Source organism: Stenella coeruleoalba, assembly GCF_951394435.1.
Source record: "Stenella coeruleoalba genome assembly, chromosome: 4".
NCBI lineage: Eukaryota > Metazoa > Chordata > Mammalia > Artiodactyla > Delphinidae > Stenella > Stenella coeruleoalba.
The window spans coordinates 110,168,573-110,186,075 of NC_137149.1; the positions used below are offsets into that span (position 1 = coordinate 110,168,573).

Sequence of the window (17,503 nt, forward strand, 5' to 3'; positions counted from 1 at the left end):
GCCCACCACCAGGGAAGCCCTACAAATTGTATTTATATAGGTTTGCTATCACTGTTGTTTGTTTTTTAAGATGTTGAAATGCTTAGGGAACTTGATCTACTAAATTTGTGTGTGATTTATTAGATATATAAGAATTTTTTTAAAATGTGGTTAGGAAGAATATGTTAAATATGCAAATTTGCCTTATTAATTTTGGAGTGCTGCAGAATCAGAAAACTAGCCTTATTATTGTCCTTTCAAAGGTCTATGGGAATTGAAATAAATATGTTAAGTTGCATTTAATAAAGTAACCTAAGAACCAATTTAAAAACTAGTGACTATCATCAAATATATAAAAGTAAGGAACAAATTTAACTTAAATCAAAGGTGTTATAAAAACTTACAGTGTTTGGACTTCCCTGGTAGTGCAGTGGTTAAGAATCTACCTGCCAATGCAGGGGACACGGGTTTGAGCCCTGGTCCGGGAAGATCCCACATGCTGCGGAGCAGCTAAGCCTGTGTGCCACGACTACTGAGCCCACGCTCCACAACTACTGAAGCCTGCATGCCTAGAGCCCGTGCTCCACAACAAGAGAAGCCACTGCTATGAGAAGCCTGCACACCCCAACGAAGAGCAGCCCCTGCTCACTGCAACTAGAGAAAGCCCACATGCAATGAAGACCCAATTCAGTCAAAAATAAATAATAAATAAATAAATTTATATAAAAAAAGAAACAGCGTTTAATGACAATGATAGGGAAGATTTTTTTAAAATACTGTTAAATATTTAAGTATCTAACTTGCTCTAGGGCTTTCTAACCCATAAGTCTGTAGAATTGAGAATGGTATAAAATTGCAAAAGGAGAAGACAGGAGTAACTTATCCTTGAAAAAAAACCACAAATCTCTGACCCAGGGATGGAGTGAGTATGGGAATGTTCACACTATATTTTTCTAAGGCACACAGTACGTAAGTTGGTCTGCACATCATTGGTAATATTTTCTTCTACAGTTGAAACTAATTATTTATTCTACTACCGTTTAATTTTGAATACTACTGCTTTGATTTTGTATTGCATTATCAGATAAAATAGATTGGTATTTATGTTAGTTTGGTTGGTCATCAAAATTCTGGTTAGAAGGATAATTAAAAGACTTATCAACCATGAGGTGTTTCAATAGGTTGATGAGACACATCAGAAGTTTTAAAAAAGAAAATGGGTGCAATTACAGAACTGACAAGCCCTGAACATACAAGTTTCACAGCAGGAGTTGGTAATTCCCATTATCGTGTAGATGAGGTGAATCACAAGGGCCAAACTAAAAGACAGATGTAATTTTGAGCCAATATAATAAGTTGCAGAAAATAAATATATTTGATTGATTAAATAAATTAATGAAATCATATGGGCTCAAAAAGTCTCACTAATGTGACAAGCAAGAAGCTTCCTCTAAAAAAGTTAAAAAAACCCTATTTATTAATAATGCATTTAATATTCATTAATATACAACTGAGAGCATTCCTTTCTTCACATAACTCTGCCCCTGTTCTTCATATAACCACCCACCACAGTAAAAACTTTCTAGTGATAATTTTTAAAAAATTTTTTGAAGTTATCAGGCAATACTTTTTGAGGTTTGAAACATCACTCAGTTTTTCTGTATACTCAAAATCAAACTACCTAAGCTAGTTTCAAATTTGAACGTTCTTCTCTGTCATTAAGGAAACATCTGAATGGCTACTGTGTGCCAATGTGCTAAGCATAGGGAATACAAAGATGATTAAGATATTGAACTTCTTTCTTAAGCTTAGAGTCAAGTTAGAAAGATATATGGACACAATTTTGATGTATCATAAGTGCCACAGTAAATGTCCAAACTGCTATAGGAGCAAAGAATATGACTAAAGCTACTTGAATGATAGAGGAGGCATTGAAACTGCTGTTTGAGCTGGGTCTTAATAAACATAAAAGTTTGCCACATAGAGAGGAGAGGTAGAAGAGTCCAGGTGGAGAGCAGAAAGAGCAGTACCGAAGTTACAGGAGCAAAAGGTAAAAGAGGCTGTGTGTCTGGACTGCTCAACCGATGTGTGGGTGGAGAGCAGAATTCATGGGGAAAGTAGCAAGAATTGAGGCTGAAGAAAACAGCAGGTGCCAGGTTATGGAGGACCTTATATGCTATAGGAAATGGAAAGCCATTTTAATTTTTAAGCAAACTTTAAGCAAAGTTTAAGAATTTTAAGCAAAGTCAGGAAGAACAATTAGAAAATTATTACAATAATACAAGTGAAAAAATGGGCCTTGAATTTATTAAGTGAAGGAGGGGTTAGGGAAAAGAAAAATAGATAGGACCGAACGCTGATCATGATTGAATCTACATGATGAGGGAGGAAATCGTGTTTGTGCCTGATGATCTCTTTTCTTCAAGGTCAAGTCGGTATGGGGGAGGCTGAAAGGACAAATAAAGGTAGGAGGTGTAAATAAAGTGGTGAAGGAAACAAGGGATCTGTAGGCTTAAGCTTTATTGAAAGAATAATCAAGGACTTCCCTGGTGGTGCAGTGGTTAAGAATCCGCCTACCAATGCAGGGGACACGGTCTTGATCCCTGGTCCGGGAAGACCCCACATGCTGCGGAGCAACTAAGCCCGTGCTACAACTGAGCCTGCGCTCTAGAGCCCGCGAGCCACAACTACTGAAGCCTGCGCGCCTAGAGCCCGTGCTCCACAACAACAGAAGCCGCCGCAGTGAGAGGCCCGCGTGCCGCAACGAAGAGTGGCCCCTGCTCGCCACAACTAGAGAAAGCCAATGCGCAGCAACGAAGACCCAACACAGCCAAAAATAAGTAAATAAATTAAAAAACAGAAAGAATAATCATGCAATATTGAGGTTATAAAAGTTACTTTATTTCAAATGTGAAAATATAAAAATTACTTACATATAAAATTTAAGGATATTAAAGCATCCAAACTTTAAGTTTCAGCTTTAGTTCCTTATAAATGTACTTAATTGATGACAATATTCATAGCAGGCATAAATATAAGGAGAATTATATTTCTAAGAATTAAGACACAGGAGCAAATAATACATTCTGTTACTGATAAAAGCACAGAACAGTAGTGGTCAGTGTTATAGACTTCCCAACACCCTCTCCATTCCAAAAGATTATTAGGAGACAATTGGAGGAATCTCATTGATGGTGGCAGTGACTGGGGAGAATGGCCATGCGACCATGACACGAGGAGGCATGAGGAGAGTTTTGCTGAGAGAACCTCTGAGAAAGGGTCCTTCAAAAGTCTATGAAGGAGACAGAAAAAATTGCTCATCTTCTTTCTCTGGCTGCTGCCAGGTCTGAATGGGCCCATGGAATAGCTACAGCCATAGTGAAACCAGCTTGAGAATGAAGCCAATACTAAAGGTGACAGAGCAGAGAGATGGAATGAAACCGATTCCTTGATGACATACTGAGCAGTGGAGCTCACCCTACTTGAACTTCTTGTTATGTGGGATTATTAATGTGTGGTGGTTTAAGCCATTGGAATCAATGCCATTGGAATCAATCAAAGCCATTAGAATCAATTTCTGTTACTTGCAGCCAACTAAAACAAGAATTTAAGGTAGATTAAAGGTAAACATTAACAGATGCTTACAATGTATTGAATTAAATTTTCTCCTCTTGGTAAATCAATTTCACTTACAGTCAGTTTTTATTTCATTTGAAGTTTACATAATCCCTTCCTTCCAAATTGCCATTAATCGTTTTTTTTTTTTTTTGTGCTATCACATCTAACCATCTGTCCTCTCACACAGTATTGCTGACAGAGACAAACAGAACAGAGGGAAGTGAAGCAGCAGCTGAATTTAGCTCTCTGTTAAGCTGCAAAAAGATTGTCTCTCTTTTATAGATGATTTGAAGGTTGTGGTAGTAAACTTTTTCTGACAGCAGCCCTATGGGAGGAAAGCATATGGAGGAAAGAATCTGACAATCTTCTAATAACTGTTTTTTTTTTAAAATAAAAACAACTAAACACTTTCTTAAAACTAATAATATATCCTTCACTTACTTGCCCCCTGGCTGTATTGGGAGTATTTATATACATTTTTAATAATCTTAAATAAAAATAGTACATGCAGAATACAAACATAGTGTTTGGAACTAGGTATTACTATTAACAGTGGTCTACTTAGAACAAAATACTGTGCTAAGCTAGCGCTGAGAGTGTCCTAGTGGCCCTAAAGCAGTCACCAGTTCATCTGCTTGCCTTCCTACAGCCTGAGTTTTGCTTTCCTCTTATCAATGCACTTGAAAAATTCAGTCTCTGGGCTAGTATATGTCTTTCATTTTCAGATGCAAGCAGCAACTTTGGCATTTCTTATCACAAAAAATCCATATGAGAGAGCTGGCAGGCCCAGTGAACTTCCTGGGCGGAGAGGTTTTTCTGTCAAAGCTGGCAGGGTTTGGTCATCCACCATCTTCAGAGTTTGACCATTGAGCTGGACAGATCTGCAAAGGGGAAAGATACGTCCAAGTTAGCCAAGTTGTGTGTCTTCCACCTACTCTATAAAAGTCATGAGATCTTTTTAAGACCAAAAAATTTTTCTGTGGCAGTTTATATTATATAATTTGTATTTGAACACTATGTCAGTTAAATATTTGACCTAGATGGTCTTTAAGCTGCACTGGTAGAGTTGAGCAGTTGTGACAGAAACCATATGGCCTGCAAAGCCCCAAATATTTACTATCTGGCCCTTTACAGAAAATGGAACACATGTAACCCATACTAGGCAAGATGATGGAGTTATAAAAAGAACGAAGATGACATACTTCTGGATCTGCAGCATTTTTTTGGATGGTAAGAAACTGAAAACATTTTTATATAAAGCAAATATATAGAATGGAGTGTGAATTTCATGAATTTAACATACAAAATGACAGTCAATTTCCCATTTATAACTATGTCCATAAACCCTCTTACTCCCCTTTTCCCAGGAGGTATGCATTCATTTTCTTAAATTGTTAAGCTATTTTGGTAGAATGTATATTGCTGTGGTGAAGCAAAAATGATTTTGTTTAGCTAAACCACAGATTCCAAAAAAATTATGTTTTCTTTGCATCTCACTGTTGGAATTTAAAATCAAAACTGAGTCAAAAAATGGAAAAAAAATTAAGGACAAGTATTATTTCTTATGCATATTTATTATTATTTAAGTCAAATTAGTACATGCTTACAGCAATAAATCTCATATAAACAAGAGCTTATGAAGAAAAGCTTTAGTCTGCTTTTAGTTCTGCTGATAGTTACTTCCATAATTCCAAATGATGCTTTTATCTCTATTATCTTTTTCTTAAATGCTTTTTACATTATGAAATTTTTATATATGAAAAAAGTTTTTTATTGTTGAAAATTTAGATTACTGTCAGAGTTTATCTATGTCATGTATATAATACATGTAACAGTACCTTGTATATAGTAAGCACTGTAAAAGTATTATCTATCATCATTATTATTCAGATAAATATAACAAAAGCAACCTGTTAACTCATCATAACCATTTTTAAGATTTTGATGTATATTTATTCATCTCTTTTCTATGTATGTATGTACATACATGTTTTCATTTAGACAAAAATGAGTATACAGTATATAGTCTCTTAAAAGTTGATTCTTTTTCCTGTAACACATCCTAACATTTGTTCACACCATTAAACATTCATCCACTACATCATTTTAATGGCTGCACAAGATTCAGTTGTATGAGCATATTAGTTTATTTACTTAATTGTCTAATGTTAGACATTTGATTGTTTCCAATTTAACATTATTATAAAGTTTTCTTTTCTTTTCTTTTTTTTTTTTGTGGTACGCGGGCCTCTCACTCTTGTGGCCTCTCCCGTTGCGGAGCACAGGCTCTGGACGTGCAGGCTCAGCGGCCATGGCTCACGGGCCCAGCTGCTCCGCGGCATGTGGGATCTTCCCGGACCGGGGCACGAACCCGTGTCCCCTGCATCGGCAGGCGGACTCTCAACCACTGCGCCACCAGGGAAGCCCCTAAAGTTTTCATTTTTAAAGATCTCTCACACTCTATCCTAAGTATCAGTCAGCAGAAAAACTGGTTTCCATTTAACCTTGGTTAAATGCCCAGCTCTGGGCTCTGTGCCTAAAGATGTGATAAGATAACCATGGCTGTGCTGGAGGCTAATAAGCCTGCATAGCTGTTACACTCAGCCCACATGCACCCAAGCTTTATCTTAGCACCTATATCACAGCAGTTCCTGGATGGGGTGTGGGAGGAAACGCCATGACCACCATCAGGAAACCACAGACAAAAATAGGCCTTGAAAACACCTCTAGATGGTGGTAGTAAGACCTCTTCTGCATGAAATTGAAGACCATTACAAGGGTACACAAAAAAGTCTCAGAAATGCTTTAGGAGAGGCCACAGAGTTTAAAGGTAAGTCTGATCATTGTAAATTAATACTGCTCTGGGTTAAGATGATGAAGCATGGGCAAGATAATCCATCTGGCTATACTGTTTAATCACCTATAAATATAGCTAAAGGATGCTATCAATATACTGAGTGTAAGCTTAAAGTGCGCAGAATATTTCCTCATCAGGCTGGGCAATGAGGGTAGGGCTTTTTTTGAGGGTAGTATCTTGTTTTATATTTTTAAGTCAGTAACATGATGACAAGAAATAGAAGACATGCTTGTCACGTTTCAGATAAATAGAGCTAGAAGGAATTAGCAAGCAACAGATTTGGCAAAATTGGCGATGCTGGGCAAAATTTATCTGAGATAACTATAAAATACTGTTTTTATGTTAACATATATTCACTTTAAATATTTATTAAAAACTTACTATGCAGGGCCTTCTATGGGAACTATACAAGTTATTCAAGTAAAAAGTAATTTTTTAAAGGTGATTATTATTTAACCCTCTGAGGTCATTAGCGTGAGCAAGTGTGCAGACTGTGCACTCATTAAACTTATCTGCGATGCTTTTGCAACATTTTAAAGAGGGAAAAATATAAGTAATATATACTCATCAAAGAGAACTTAGGGTAATAAAACATTATGCACAATTTCACCAATTTTCCAAGTATAAAGCATGAAACATGTGATAAGAATGCAACAGGGTCTGGTAAATATAGCAAAGAGAAGAATCATTGAAGAAATTGGGCATATTTAGCCTGGAGAGAAGACAGTCCAATTGTCCTTCAAATATTTGAGAGTTATTCTGGAGAAAAGGAGGTATTCAGCATTGTTCCAGATTAACAGTAGCAAACTCAAATGTCCTCAAGGGCCAAGGAAGTTACGTGTGCCAGTGCAGTAGGACAGGTTTAAGACACAGCAGGGTCACGTAGGGACTAAGGAGCACAGAAAGATGAACGACCTGTCTAAAGTAAACAACCTCAGTTCAACTCCATCGAATTGGGAAAACATCCCAGAGCTGCCAGAGCACCTATTTTCAAAGAAAAGCTAGAAATCCAGATACTTTAGTAGTTGTCAATTTTTACAACATTGACAACTAATTAAAAATAAAAATTAACACAGAATGTATGCCAACCTCCCCTAGCAGAAAAAGAGAAAAAAAAAATCCTCTAAACCCACTTGTCCACAGGCATGAGGTATAGTTTCCATCCTCCGTTCTAGAGAATAGAACTAAGAGCAGCAGATGAAAGGCTTAGAGCCTCACTTTATCCTTGCCACAGAGAGCAGTCGCCAGCAGAGGCTGCAAGATCCAACAGAGGAGGAATCAAACAGAGCTGAATGGCCTTAGATACCCATCTAAAATGATCTCTTAAAACACTTCTAATTCTGCAACTATTATTCAACGACTTCAGAAAAGCTTTTCTCTTATCAGTCTCAGACAGAAATATGCAAAAAATAGCCACTTCAAAAAGGGTCAAAACCCAAATAGAGAAAAGTATCTGTTATCCAAATATACATTATTTACAATAGGGAAAAAAAAAAGGTTTAAACAGTAGGAAAATAAGTAAACCATGGCATTTTATAAAACATGCAGCGGGGCTTCCCTGGTGGCGCAGTGGTTGAGAGTCCGCCTGCCAATGCAGGGGACATGGGTTCGTGCCCCGGTCCGGGAAGATCCCACATGCCGCGGAGCAGCTAGGCCCGTGAGCCATGGCTGCTAAGCCTGCGCGTCTGGAGCCTGTGCTCTGCAACAGGAGAGGCCACAATAGCGAGAGGCCCGCGTAACGCAAAAAAAAAAAAAACAAAAACATACAGCCCATTTAGAAGACTACAAAGGCTATATATGGAAAGATACTTTGGGAAACTTGTGGGTTCCCCTTCACTTTTTCCTATTAGAGGTTGTATGATTACAGTTATAGTAAAATAAAGGATAGGGAAAAAAAGTAATGGTACCCAGTGTTAATAATGCTTGTCTATGGGGGATAGGGCTTTGGAGAAAGCATGTTTATGGTACTTTTTCAGGTTCTGAGGCTGTCACTGAAAACATCACTCATAGAGCATTTGCAAAGATGCGAGGAGGTAGTAAGAATTTTGTAATCTCAATTTTTTATGCTTTAATGTGAGAATAGCCATGATGGAAAGAGCCCCTTCCAACACACAATGAATTTTTATTTTAATTAATTAATTTTTTTGGCTGCACCGCACAGCTTGTGGGATTTTTAGTTCCCTGACTAGGGATTGAACCCGTACCCCCTGATTTGGGAGCATGGAGTCTTAACCACTGGACCATGGGGGAAGTCTCCTTCCAATACATATTAGACAGAAATCTTACAATGTTTGTGTGCCTAACTCTTAAAGGCTTACGGTCATTCTTGGGTATTCTGTTGGATTACAGGCTTTTGTAAGACATAGTCAATGACAGGCTTTTATAACTAAAATGTATTAGAACCAACTTTAAATAATTCACCTAAAAGGCACATTTCTGACCACTTTTTTCTTACTCTAACCAATAAAAACACTACTCTGATACCATAAGAGACTCACACCCAGCTCGCACCATATAATATTTTACAACAACTCCTATGCCTTTATATAGCAATTACATATAGGTATTTTTGTTTTAGTGACTGTGTTACCAAGAATTATGTCTTTTTGGAGCAAATAATCTAAATGCATTGAGTGGATCTTGATATATCAAGTTGCTCTGAAATGAAAACATTTCCCTGAGATAACTGCTAGTTTGTGGTCCCATTCTTCCGCTTTGGACTCTCTGAATGAATCACACTTGTATTAGCATGTATTCATATGTAACTTCCTGAATATTAAGAATTGTTAGAACTTCAAATAGTTGACTTTTTTTTTTTTTTTTGCTCCCTATCAACACATGGTATTCTGACAAACACCAATAAAATTCACTTTTGGTGAAAGTTTGAAATGAACCAAGAAAATTACTCACTTGGAAAATAAGCCATTGGGTCCTGAAGGTTTTATGAGGTATTTGTCCACTTGCTTGTCAAATAAGTGATGTGGTAACTGCAAGCGCTTGGTGACATTATGGAGGTTTAAGGCATACAGAGTTATATCTCCTTCTTTATACCTTGGGCTAAAAGCAAATGGATTAATTCAATAAAAATATTTATCTAATTTAAGCAATTGAATAGTTGATTAAAAATATAGTCATGGACATTACTAAGTATTAGTATCTATAGTGATGATGGGCCCTCTTTGTATCCTTCCATTTATGATAATATTAGGCTACTAATGTGGTCCTATTTTGAAAACATGATAAAAATATTGCTGTTCACACTGCCATTTTCTGGGCTTTAGCACTTTGAGATCTTTGCTGCTTTGCTAGGCTGCGTTGTGAGGAAGCCAGTCAGCCCATATGCATTCAAACATAGGGAAGTTAAATGGTAAAATGGAAATTTTCAGGGTTCATGTGAATTCCTAATATAAACCATATAAACCCAGGCTTTTCCTAACCTTATGAAAAGACTGAAACAAATAAGAAAATTAAATCTACTGACACTTTTCAGAATTTTTCCACCTAAACCATTCCCCCACTTATTCCTAATGGGGCTCACTACCCAGAAACAGAGTTTCCACTCACTGAAACTGGAAACAGTATGTAGCTTTTGTAGCTAGAATTAGCATTTTAATATTATTCTATTAGGAAAGACAGACTGAAACTAAAAAGAGAAAAATCTCAGACTTAGGAACATTTTTCCTACCTAAGGCCAGAGTACTGGACTACAAAAGTCTCTATGGCCTCTCAACTCCAGAAACTGGGTTGAAACTTTTGAAAACATGAGTGTTATTGTTGTTATTGGTGTCATTTTAATTATTCTTCTTTATTAATCAGATATGATGCAAAGGGATAAGTATATTCATGAAATTATTCATTCATATGAGTTCATATTCATATTTTATTCATTCATAGCCATTCAATTGATTAATCATTCATACAAAATTGGTTTTATGTGCTTCATTTGTATCATTATTTATTTAAATTCAGGATATAGTTTCATTATGGATTGTGATAATTAAATCATTGTACAAATCTTTGCTGGACTGCAAATGCCTATGTTTAACCTTTTTTTTTTTTTCATTTTTTTAGCTAGACTCTGGCACCATATCACTATGAGAATGAAAAGAAATGAAGAACAATGACACACCTTAGACCCACTGTATAGATAGAAGACAACAGTGTGTTAGAGTAGGAAGTTGTGTGCTTACTAATTAAAACTTGTTGATTGGTAAAGGGCATCTTACACACTTACTGGTTGATGTTTGTGCAATGAAGGTATACTCGAAGTTTGTTTCTGTCTGGACCTTTCACACTTGCCATTAACACATTGGTGCCCACCAGTTTCTTGAACAGAAGAGAGAGCCAATAATCCTAGTTGTAGTGATTGGGGAGGAGAGGGACAAAAATAAATCTTTACTTACTCTTTAACAAAAACAGTGTCAAGAAAATAGTTATCCTACAAAGAGTGTGACTGTTATCCTAGAGCTATTTTAAAAGGATTCATCTTTTGGTCTGCATTACCACCACGAATCTGAGGGCAATATCTTGTTTGCTGCTTTTTATCACTGGACGACTACACTTCCACAATTCAGAGTGCTAGGAGATAAATCTCAAGGATGTAACTCATTGCTCAGAGACAGTCTAAATATTCTTTGTTGTCAATCATCCAAGAATTCAAAGCTCAAAGCAAAACTTTTAGATATAGACACACACACTCACATACACACACACACACACACACACACACACAAAGCCAAGTTTTAAAAATAAAACTTCTGTTTAAGAGACTAAAACAATTTCCTCTGAAACCTTATAAACCCCCAACCCCTGCCCAATAAGGCAGTGCATTAGGCAGTGACCATCACTAGCTATCAAGGTCAAGAAAAGAGACAATCAGACATTATGTGTCTCTTGATGGAAGCACACACTATCACCTATGAAGAATTCTTGCAAAACAAAAAACCCCACAAAAATCAAGCCTCTGGGTCTAGCTACCAGTTTACAGGAAATACAGGGGACAGAGGAACATGCTAAATGATACCACAGAAATAAATTTAGCAAAATCCATAATGTGGGAAACACTATATAACATTACCTGGTTCCTTAATAAATTCCAAGGGACAAAAAAAAGAGAGGGAGAGAGAACTTAAAGATTAACAGACTTAAGAGATATAATAAATACAATATATGGACCTTGTTTGGGTTCTGATGTGAATAAACCAACAATTAAAAACTTTTGTGACTGGGGGGTGGGGTGGTGGTGTGATGAATTGGGAGATTGGGATTGACAGGTATACACTGATGTGTATAAAACGGATGACTAATAAGAAACAAAAAAACCAAAAAAAACCCATTTGTGACAATAAGGAAAATGTGAAACACTGATTAAATATTTAATGATACTGAGAAATTATTGTTCATATTTTAAAGTATGATAATTATATTTTGTTATATTTTTACAAAGGAGATACATACTGAAATACTTATGGATAAAGTGGTATACCTGAGATTTGCTTAGAAGTAATCCAGTAGGTGGGAGGTAAAGAGTGGGTACAATTATGGATTAAACAACATTAGGGCTTCATATACTTTTCTCTCTACTTTGAAAATTTTCATAATAAAAAGTTTTGTTTTTTTTTTAAATCCACTCAATATATATATACCCCAACCCTTCCTTCTTGAGCTTGGGTAAGGTAGACTCAACAGGCAAACAGCTTTTGTTTCTCTGCTCAACTTCAAAATTCTTACTGGAGACAAGAAGAGAATCAATTAAATGTTTTCAAAGGAGACGTAGCATGGTTCCATGACTTGGGGTAGAAAGGAAGCAGGCTCAGAGCCAGGATTTGTACAGGATTCTTTAGAGTAACAATGAGACAGCTGTGTGACCTCTAGCAAATCACACAAGTTCATCTCAATTTGAACTTCCTCATTTGAAAAATGGATCTAAGATACCTTCCTTGCCACCTTCCAGGACTGTTTTGCGAATTCCCTGGGATTCTGCAGATGTCAAAGGTACCATTTACTCTTGCAAGTTTTTCTAGCTGACTTGTGCACCTTGAGGAGGAAGTATATTTAGCACATATACAAAGAATTCTTAAGCCAAAAGTTTATGTTTGGCTGAGAAGCTTTAGATAACATCATAAATAGCTGGTACTACTTACAAAGAGTGACAGGATAAGCTGGCTAATTTCTAGGCATTGGACTCAAAGCAAATTGTGAAGAAACTGTTTATTTCTCTTCCTTGTTCAATGTCCATTTAAGAAGGGGCCAGTAGTAGATTTTGGATATTTGTCTAATGAAATGATCACGTTTGGTTTAACTCATTTTATAAATTACTCATAATAAACTTGGGGAAGATAGATTCCATTTTGTGCAAAGACATTTTGCTAAAAAATTTTTTTAGGTTATCAACAGTGTGCTCCATGAATTTGGACCACTATAGACTAAAAGCAATTTTGGGGGGAAATCTATCTACAAACCACAAAAGCCTAGCTTATATTTTGGCATGTGCTTTTTGCAGACTTTCTTAGCTTTCCTACAATTTCAAGCAATTCCCTTAGGAATTATTCTTAGAAAATAGATATTCTCAAATGCTATTTTAGACTATAAAAATCAAGGTCATACTTCTCAGGCTATACCTATGCTATCCCAACTTTTAGATATATATATCTTCCAGGTGGCTTTTTAGATAGAAAGGCTATATTTCCTGATTTAGTACCAGATGTAGTTGGAGGTAGGGTGGAAATGAGACTTTACTCATAAATATCTTGAAGATTATTAACAAAATAGCCAATCGTATGGTGATATTTTTAAACAAATACATGGTACTAGCTTATTTTAAGTTAAATAAATTATGATTTCATGACAAAAAATTTTGAAACTTTGGATACTACAGCCAATTTTAACTTTGATTTACTTGGCAAAACATTTGATTCAAGTTTATCTTATAAAATTGAAGTCAAAAAATTTCAAATTACTCCTTTTTAAAAAAATCCCACAACATGCCCCAAATAACCCACATTAAAAACATTATTTCTGGGTCTCAATTTCTTGAGACACAAAAAGGTTAGAATGAGTGATCTCTAAGGTTTCTTCTAATTCATCTGTCTATGGTTTGGCTACTTATTGAGAGCATTGAATTTATTGAGAGAATTGACTATTTATAAAAGTTTAATACAGGGGGCCCTTAGTATACTCTAACCTACTCACAATAATAGGAAAATAATGGTCACTTACAGGCAACGGTTCAAAATTTTCATCCACTAAATGGTAGTTTCCAGCTCCAAAGAACACTTGCCTCATCACCACTTCTATGCCCATTCTGGCTGACAGGCCCAATTTATCCAGCCACCTGGAACAGAGTGAGGCCAAGCTTTCTTCAGATTTGGAAAACAAAATAACTCGGTTTTAACTATACACTATTCTGATTTATTCCTCCGTGTGGGAGGAATTGACAGGAAGCCAGAAAAGTAGTATTATCAATAAGGCATTCAGATGAAGTAGAGACTATCCTTCACTTCACATGTTCTCACACTTCTGCATGATAACAAATCCTAGAAGACTATTAATATGCTATAGGAGTCCCTATCAGGGTAGGACAACATCTACAAAGCAGAGTTGACAAATGCCCACACTTATAGACTTATTCTCCGTCCTGTGGGATCCAAACCCGCCCTTCCCACTTCCACCCACCGCCTCCCCACCCGCATTTCCATGTGAGGTCTGAAGAAAGGATTGCTGGTGGCCAGCAGCACTAAAATGCGAAATAAGTAGAATCACCCCTAAGCTTTTATGGACACTTCCTCCCCCGCCGTGTTCAGTCAGTGGCAAAACACACATCTCCTTTCTTTCCTCTCCTCCTCATGCCTCCACAAGCATAAGGGATGTGTGCTCTAGTCGGGGCTTAAAAGAATGAGGATAAGAGAGGAAAGAGAATAAAGCTCAATATGAGCATGTAGAACTATAGACTAAGAGTGTTAACTGAGTTATGAAATGTAAGTAAAGCAGTTGGTTTTAAAGCAATCAAGTTTGTGGTGCTTGGATAAGGGGGTGATTTAGTAAATCTTTAAATTCATTGGTAGCCCCTCGGGTGCGACCTCATACTTTCAGGCTCGAAACTTCTTGGGAATCTATGAATAGAGCTACATGTACTCAGAATCCTTCTCAGAGTCAAGGCTCTTGATGCACTCTTTTACAATGTATTTCTTTACAGAAAGGAATGCTTGACATATTTATGGGCCATAATTAAGGAACAAAACTTCTAAAGCAGTTCATTCATACAGTGATTAATTTGGGCACATGTTAAAGATGTCCAACCAACTTTAGTAAATCATTTTCTTGCAAAATCTGGCACAAACTTTGGAGCTCAGCCACGGAAACTGTCTTTGACCAGATTTTTGTCTGACGAGTTATTTCAACTGAACAGAAGAACAGGAGAATGCTATCTGGTCCCTGAGACAAGTGCAAATTCACTCACATAAAGCCAGCAGCAAAGGTGTTGGACAGCAAGGGCGCTCCACCCCCATATGCAGAGCTGGTCTCTCCTAACCAAACCTTCTTGTGGGGTCTGGTCTCCTCAACAGCCTATGTATGGAACAGAAAAGTCTCCACAGTAATTGCAAACAAGCTGACCAAATATGGTGCTGAAGATTATTCAATATTCAAAACCTTGCATTCCCAGATCTATCCGTTCAGTATAGTTACAAAATATTTTCGCGGTCATTTAGGTCTTGGGAAATTACCTTTTATTGGAATACTAGGTGTGGAAGGAATGTAAATAATCCCCTTCTTTTCTTATGGACTCTGAGAGTTCACTCTACCAAAAGGCCATTGGAAGTATTTTTAATTTCCAATCAACATACATGGGTGAGACCCGATACTAAGGGGAATTGAAGGTGAATAAGACCTAGTGCCTGCTCTCTAAAATTGGAAAAACATGTAAATTTATATACCTGTAGAATTTAGGACTAGCTAGACTACAAAATAAGGACTCTGGTTTTACATTAAAAAGAATAAGAAGACTATTACCTGGAAAATTTTTTGCACAGATGAAATAAAAGTGTCCAGTACATCAGGGTTTAGAAAATCTTCTTTGGTAGCAATTCGCCCATTCAAGTAGTAGCTAAATTATTCAGAAAATATTCAGGAAAAAGTAACAAACTTTACTTTCTGCTTTTAAGTTAATTGGCCGCCCTTGCCCTCCTTTCTACTTCTTCCCACCCCTGTGCTATTAAAAAAAAAAAAAAAAAAGCAGAAGTTCTACTAAGGAGAGAACAAGATGGAAGGGGACCACTTATTCTGTCTTGAGAAAACATAGTCACAAATGCAGGTATTTGTGGGTTACCCATTCTTTGGCAAGCATATTAGTTTTAGCTACTATTAGCTACATCTATTCCATGACTTAAACAATAGTGTGCCTTGATCTTGTAGAAACTACCACGTTACTTAAAACAAGTTTAAATTTCTGTTTTATTAATGTTAAGATCCTAGTACAATGCTGCTTGAGACCATTTCTTATTGGGAACTATAAAGTCAATTAGCAATTAAATGAAAACAATTTTTTGAAAACTAGGTAATAAGTAAAGCTAGCTTTACTTTCTCAGTATAAACAGTAGGAGACATACTTACTGATGCCATGTAACTGAATCAATCACTTCTCCCCCAGCCTTCAGGAAACTAGAAAAAAAAATCTATTATGTTATCACTTAATCTTTATATGAACAATAAATGCACTTGTCTTCCCCAGAAATAGGCTGGTTACTACTTTAGGATAAAGCAACACAAACTTCCTAATTCTGATACAAATTTTATCACAGGTGCCATTTGCCCCCAAATCTTTGGTATTCTGAGCCAGTCAATGTTTCCTCTTTTGGTAAACCTTCTAGTCAGGCAACAAATTGTTTAATAACAGGTGGTTTATTGAGGATTCTCCACCAAAGAAAATATTATATTTAAGAAAAGTGGTTCTGCTTCCTCTAGCTCTTACCTCTTCAGCATCTTAACAGTCTTTCCTCGAGGCTGGCCAACATCAGGACCATAGAGTTTTGCATTTTTGAAAGCAGATTTTCCTAGAAGTTTATGCAACTCCATAAAATCTTCTCCTAACTGCAATCCATCGATGAAAATACCAGCCTTCTTCCGGAAACTGTTAGGTTCTGAAAGACAGCAATTCACAAAATAATTGCTTACCTAGAAAATTTTTTATTTAAAAGCAAACATAAAAGCAGCATATAAAAGCAACAGAGCATTTTTCATATTACAAAAACTTAGAATCCAAAGTCAAGGAAAGTAAAATCTCCAGTTATAAAGAAGATATTCCAGGAAAATAAAAATATAAGTTATATAAATGAAGTATTGGGGGTAATAAAACAGTTGGAAATTAATAATTGGGACATTAAACTAGTGGATATTTAGGAAATAGTCTGTATTCAGTATTTAATAACCTAATTTACTTAAAAAAAAAGATTGTGTGGGAGAAGACATTTAAAAACCTATTTCTACAATGTAATTAAAAGTCTTCCTGAGGGGCTTCCCTAGTGGCTTCCCTAGTGGCGCAGTGGTTAAGAATACACCTGCCAATGCAGGGACACGGGTTCGAGCCCTGGTCCAGGAAGATCCCACATGCCGCGGAGCAACTAAGCCCGTGCGCCACAACTACTGAGCCTGCGCTCTAGAGCCCACGAGCCACAACTACTGAAGCCTGCACGCCTAGAGCCTGTACTCTGCAACAAATGAAGCCACCACAATGAGAAGCCCGCACACTGCAAAGAAGAGTAGCCCCTGCTCGCTGCAACTAGAGAAAGCCCGTGCAGAGCAACGAAGACCTAACACAGCCAAAAGTAAATAAATAAATTTATTAAAAAAAAAAGTCTTACTGAGAATTATAAGTGCAAATTATATGTGCATGTGAGTCTGGAAGTAGCAAAGCTGAAGGGAGGGGAGGGAGGCATGGAAAGTGTCCAATCTACTTCCCAAATTGCCTTACTCTTCTCCTTCACCCCGGAAACCAGACCTTCCCTTTGCAAAATGGGGCCCGGGGAAGAGGGGCACATGATGACACTCTTTTAT

General features: G+C 36.8%; 1 protein-coding gene across 2 annotated transcripts in view; it reads right to left on the minus strand.

Moving 5' to 3' along the window:
* Positions 1–2,868: 2,868 nt before the first annotated feature.
* Positions 2,869–17,503, minus strand: part of HPSE (heparanase) — a 34,005-nt gene continuing 19,370 nt past the window's right edge. For both annotated transcript variants that reach the window (XM_079920336.1, XM_079920335.1), the window contains 8 exons: positions 16,422–16,590; positions 16,064–16,111; positions 15,464–15,557; positions 14,913–15,019; positions 13,673–13,787; positions 10,689–10,807; positions 9,365–9,511; positions 2,869–4,478 (listed from right to left, as the gene is read on the minus strand). In XM_079920336.1, coding sequence (XP_079776462.1) covers positions 4,319–4,478; positions 9,365–9,511; positions 10,689–10,807; positions 13,673–13,787; positions 14,913–15,019; positions 15,464–15,557; positions 16,064–16,111; positions 16,422–16,590 — 959 coding nt within the window. In that variant the 3' untranslated portion in view covers positions 2,869–4,318. The remainder of the gene's footprint in view (positions 4,479–9,364; positions 9,512–10,688; positions 10,808–13,672; positions 13,788–14,912; positions 15,020–15,463; positions 15,558–16,063; positions 16,112–16,421; positions 16,591–17,503) is intronic.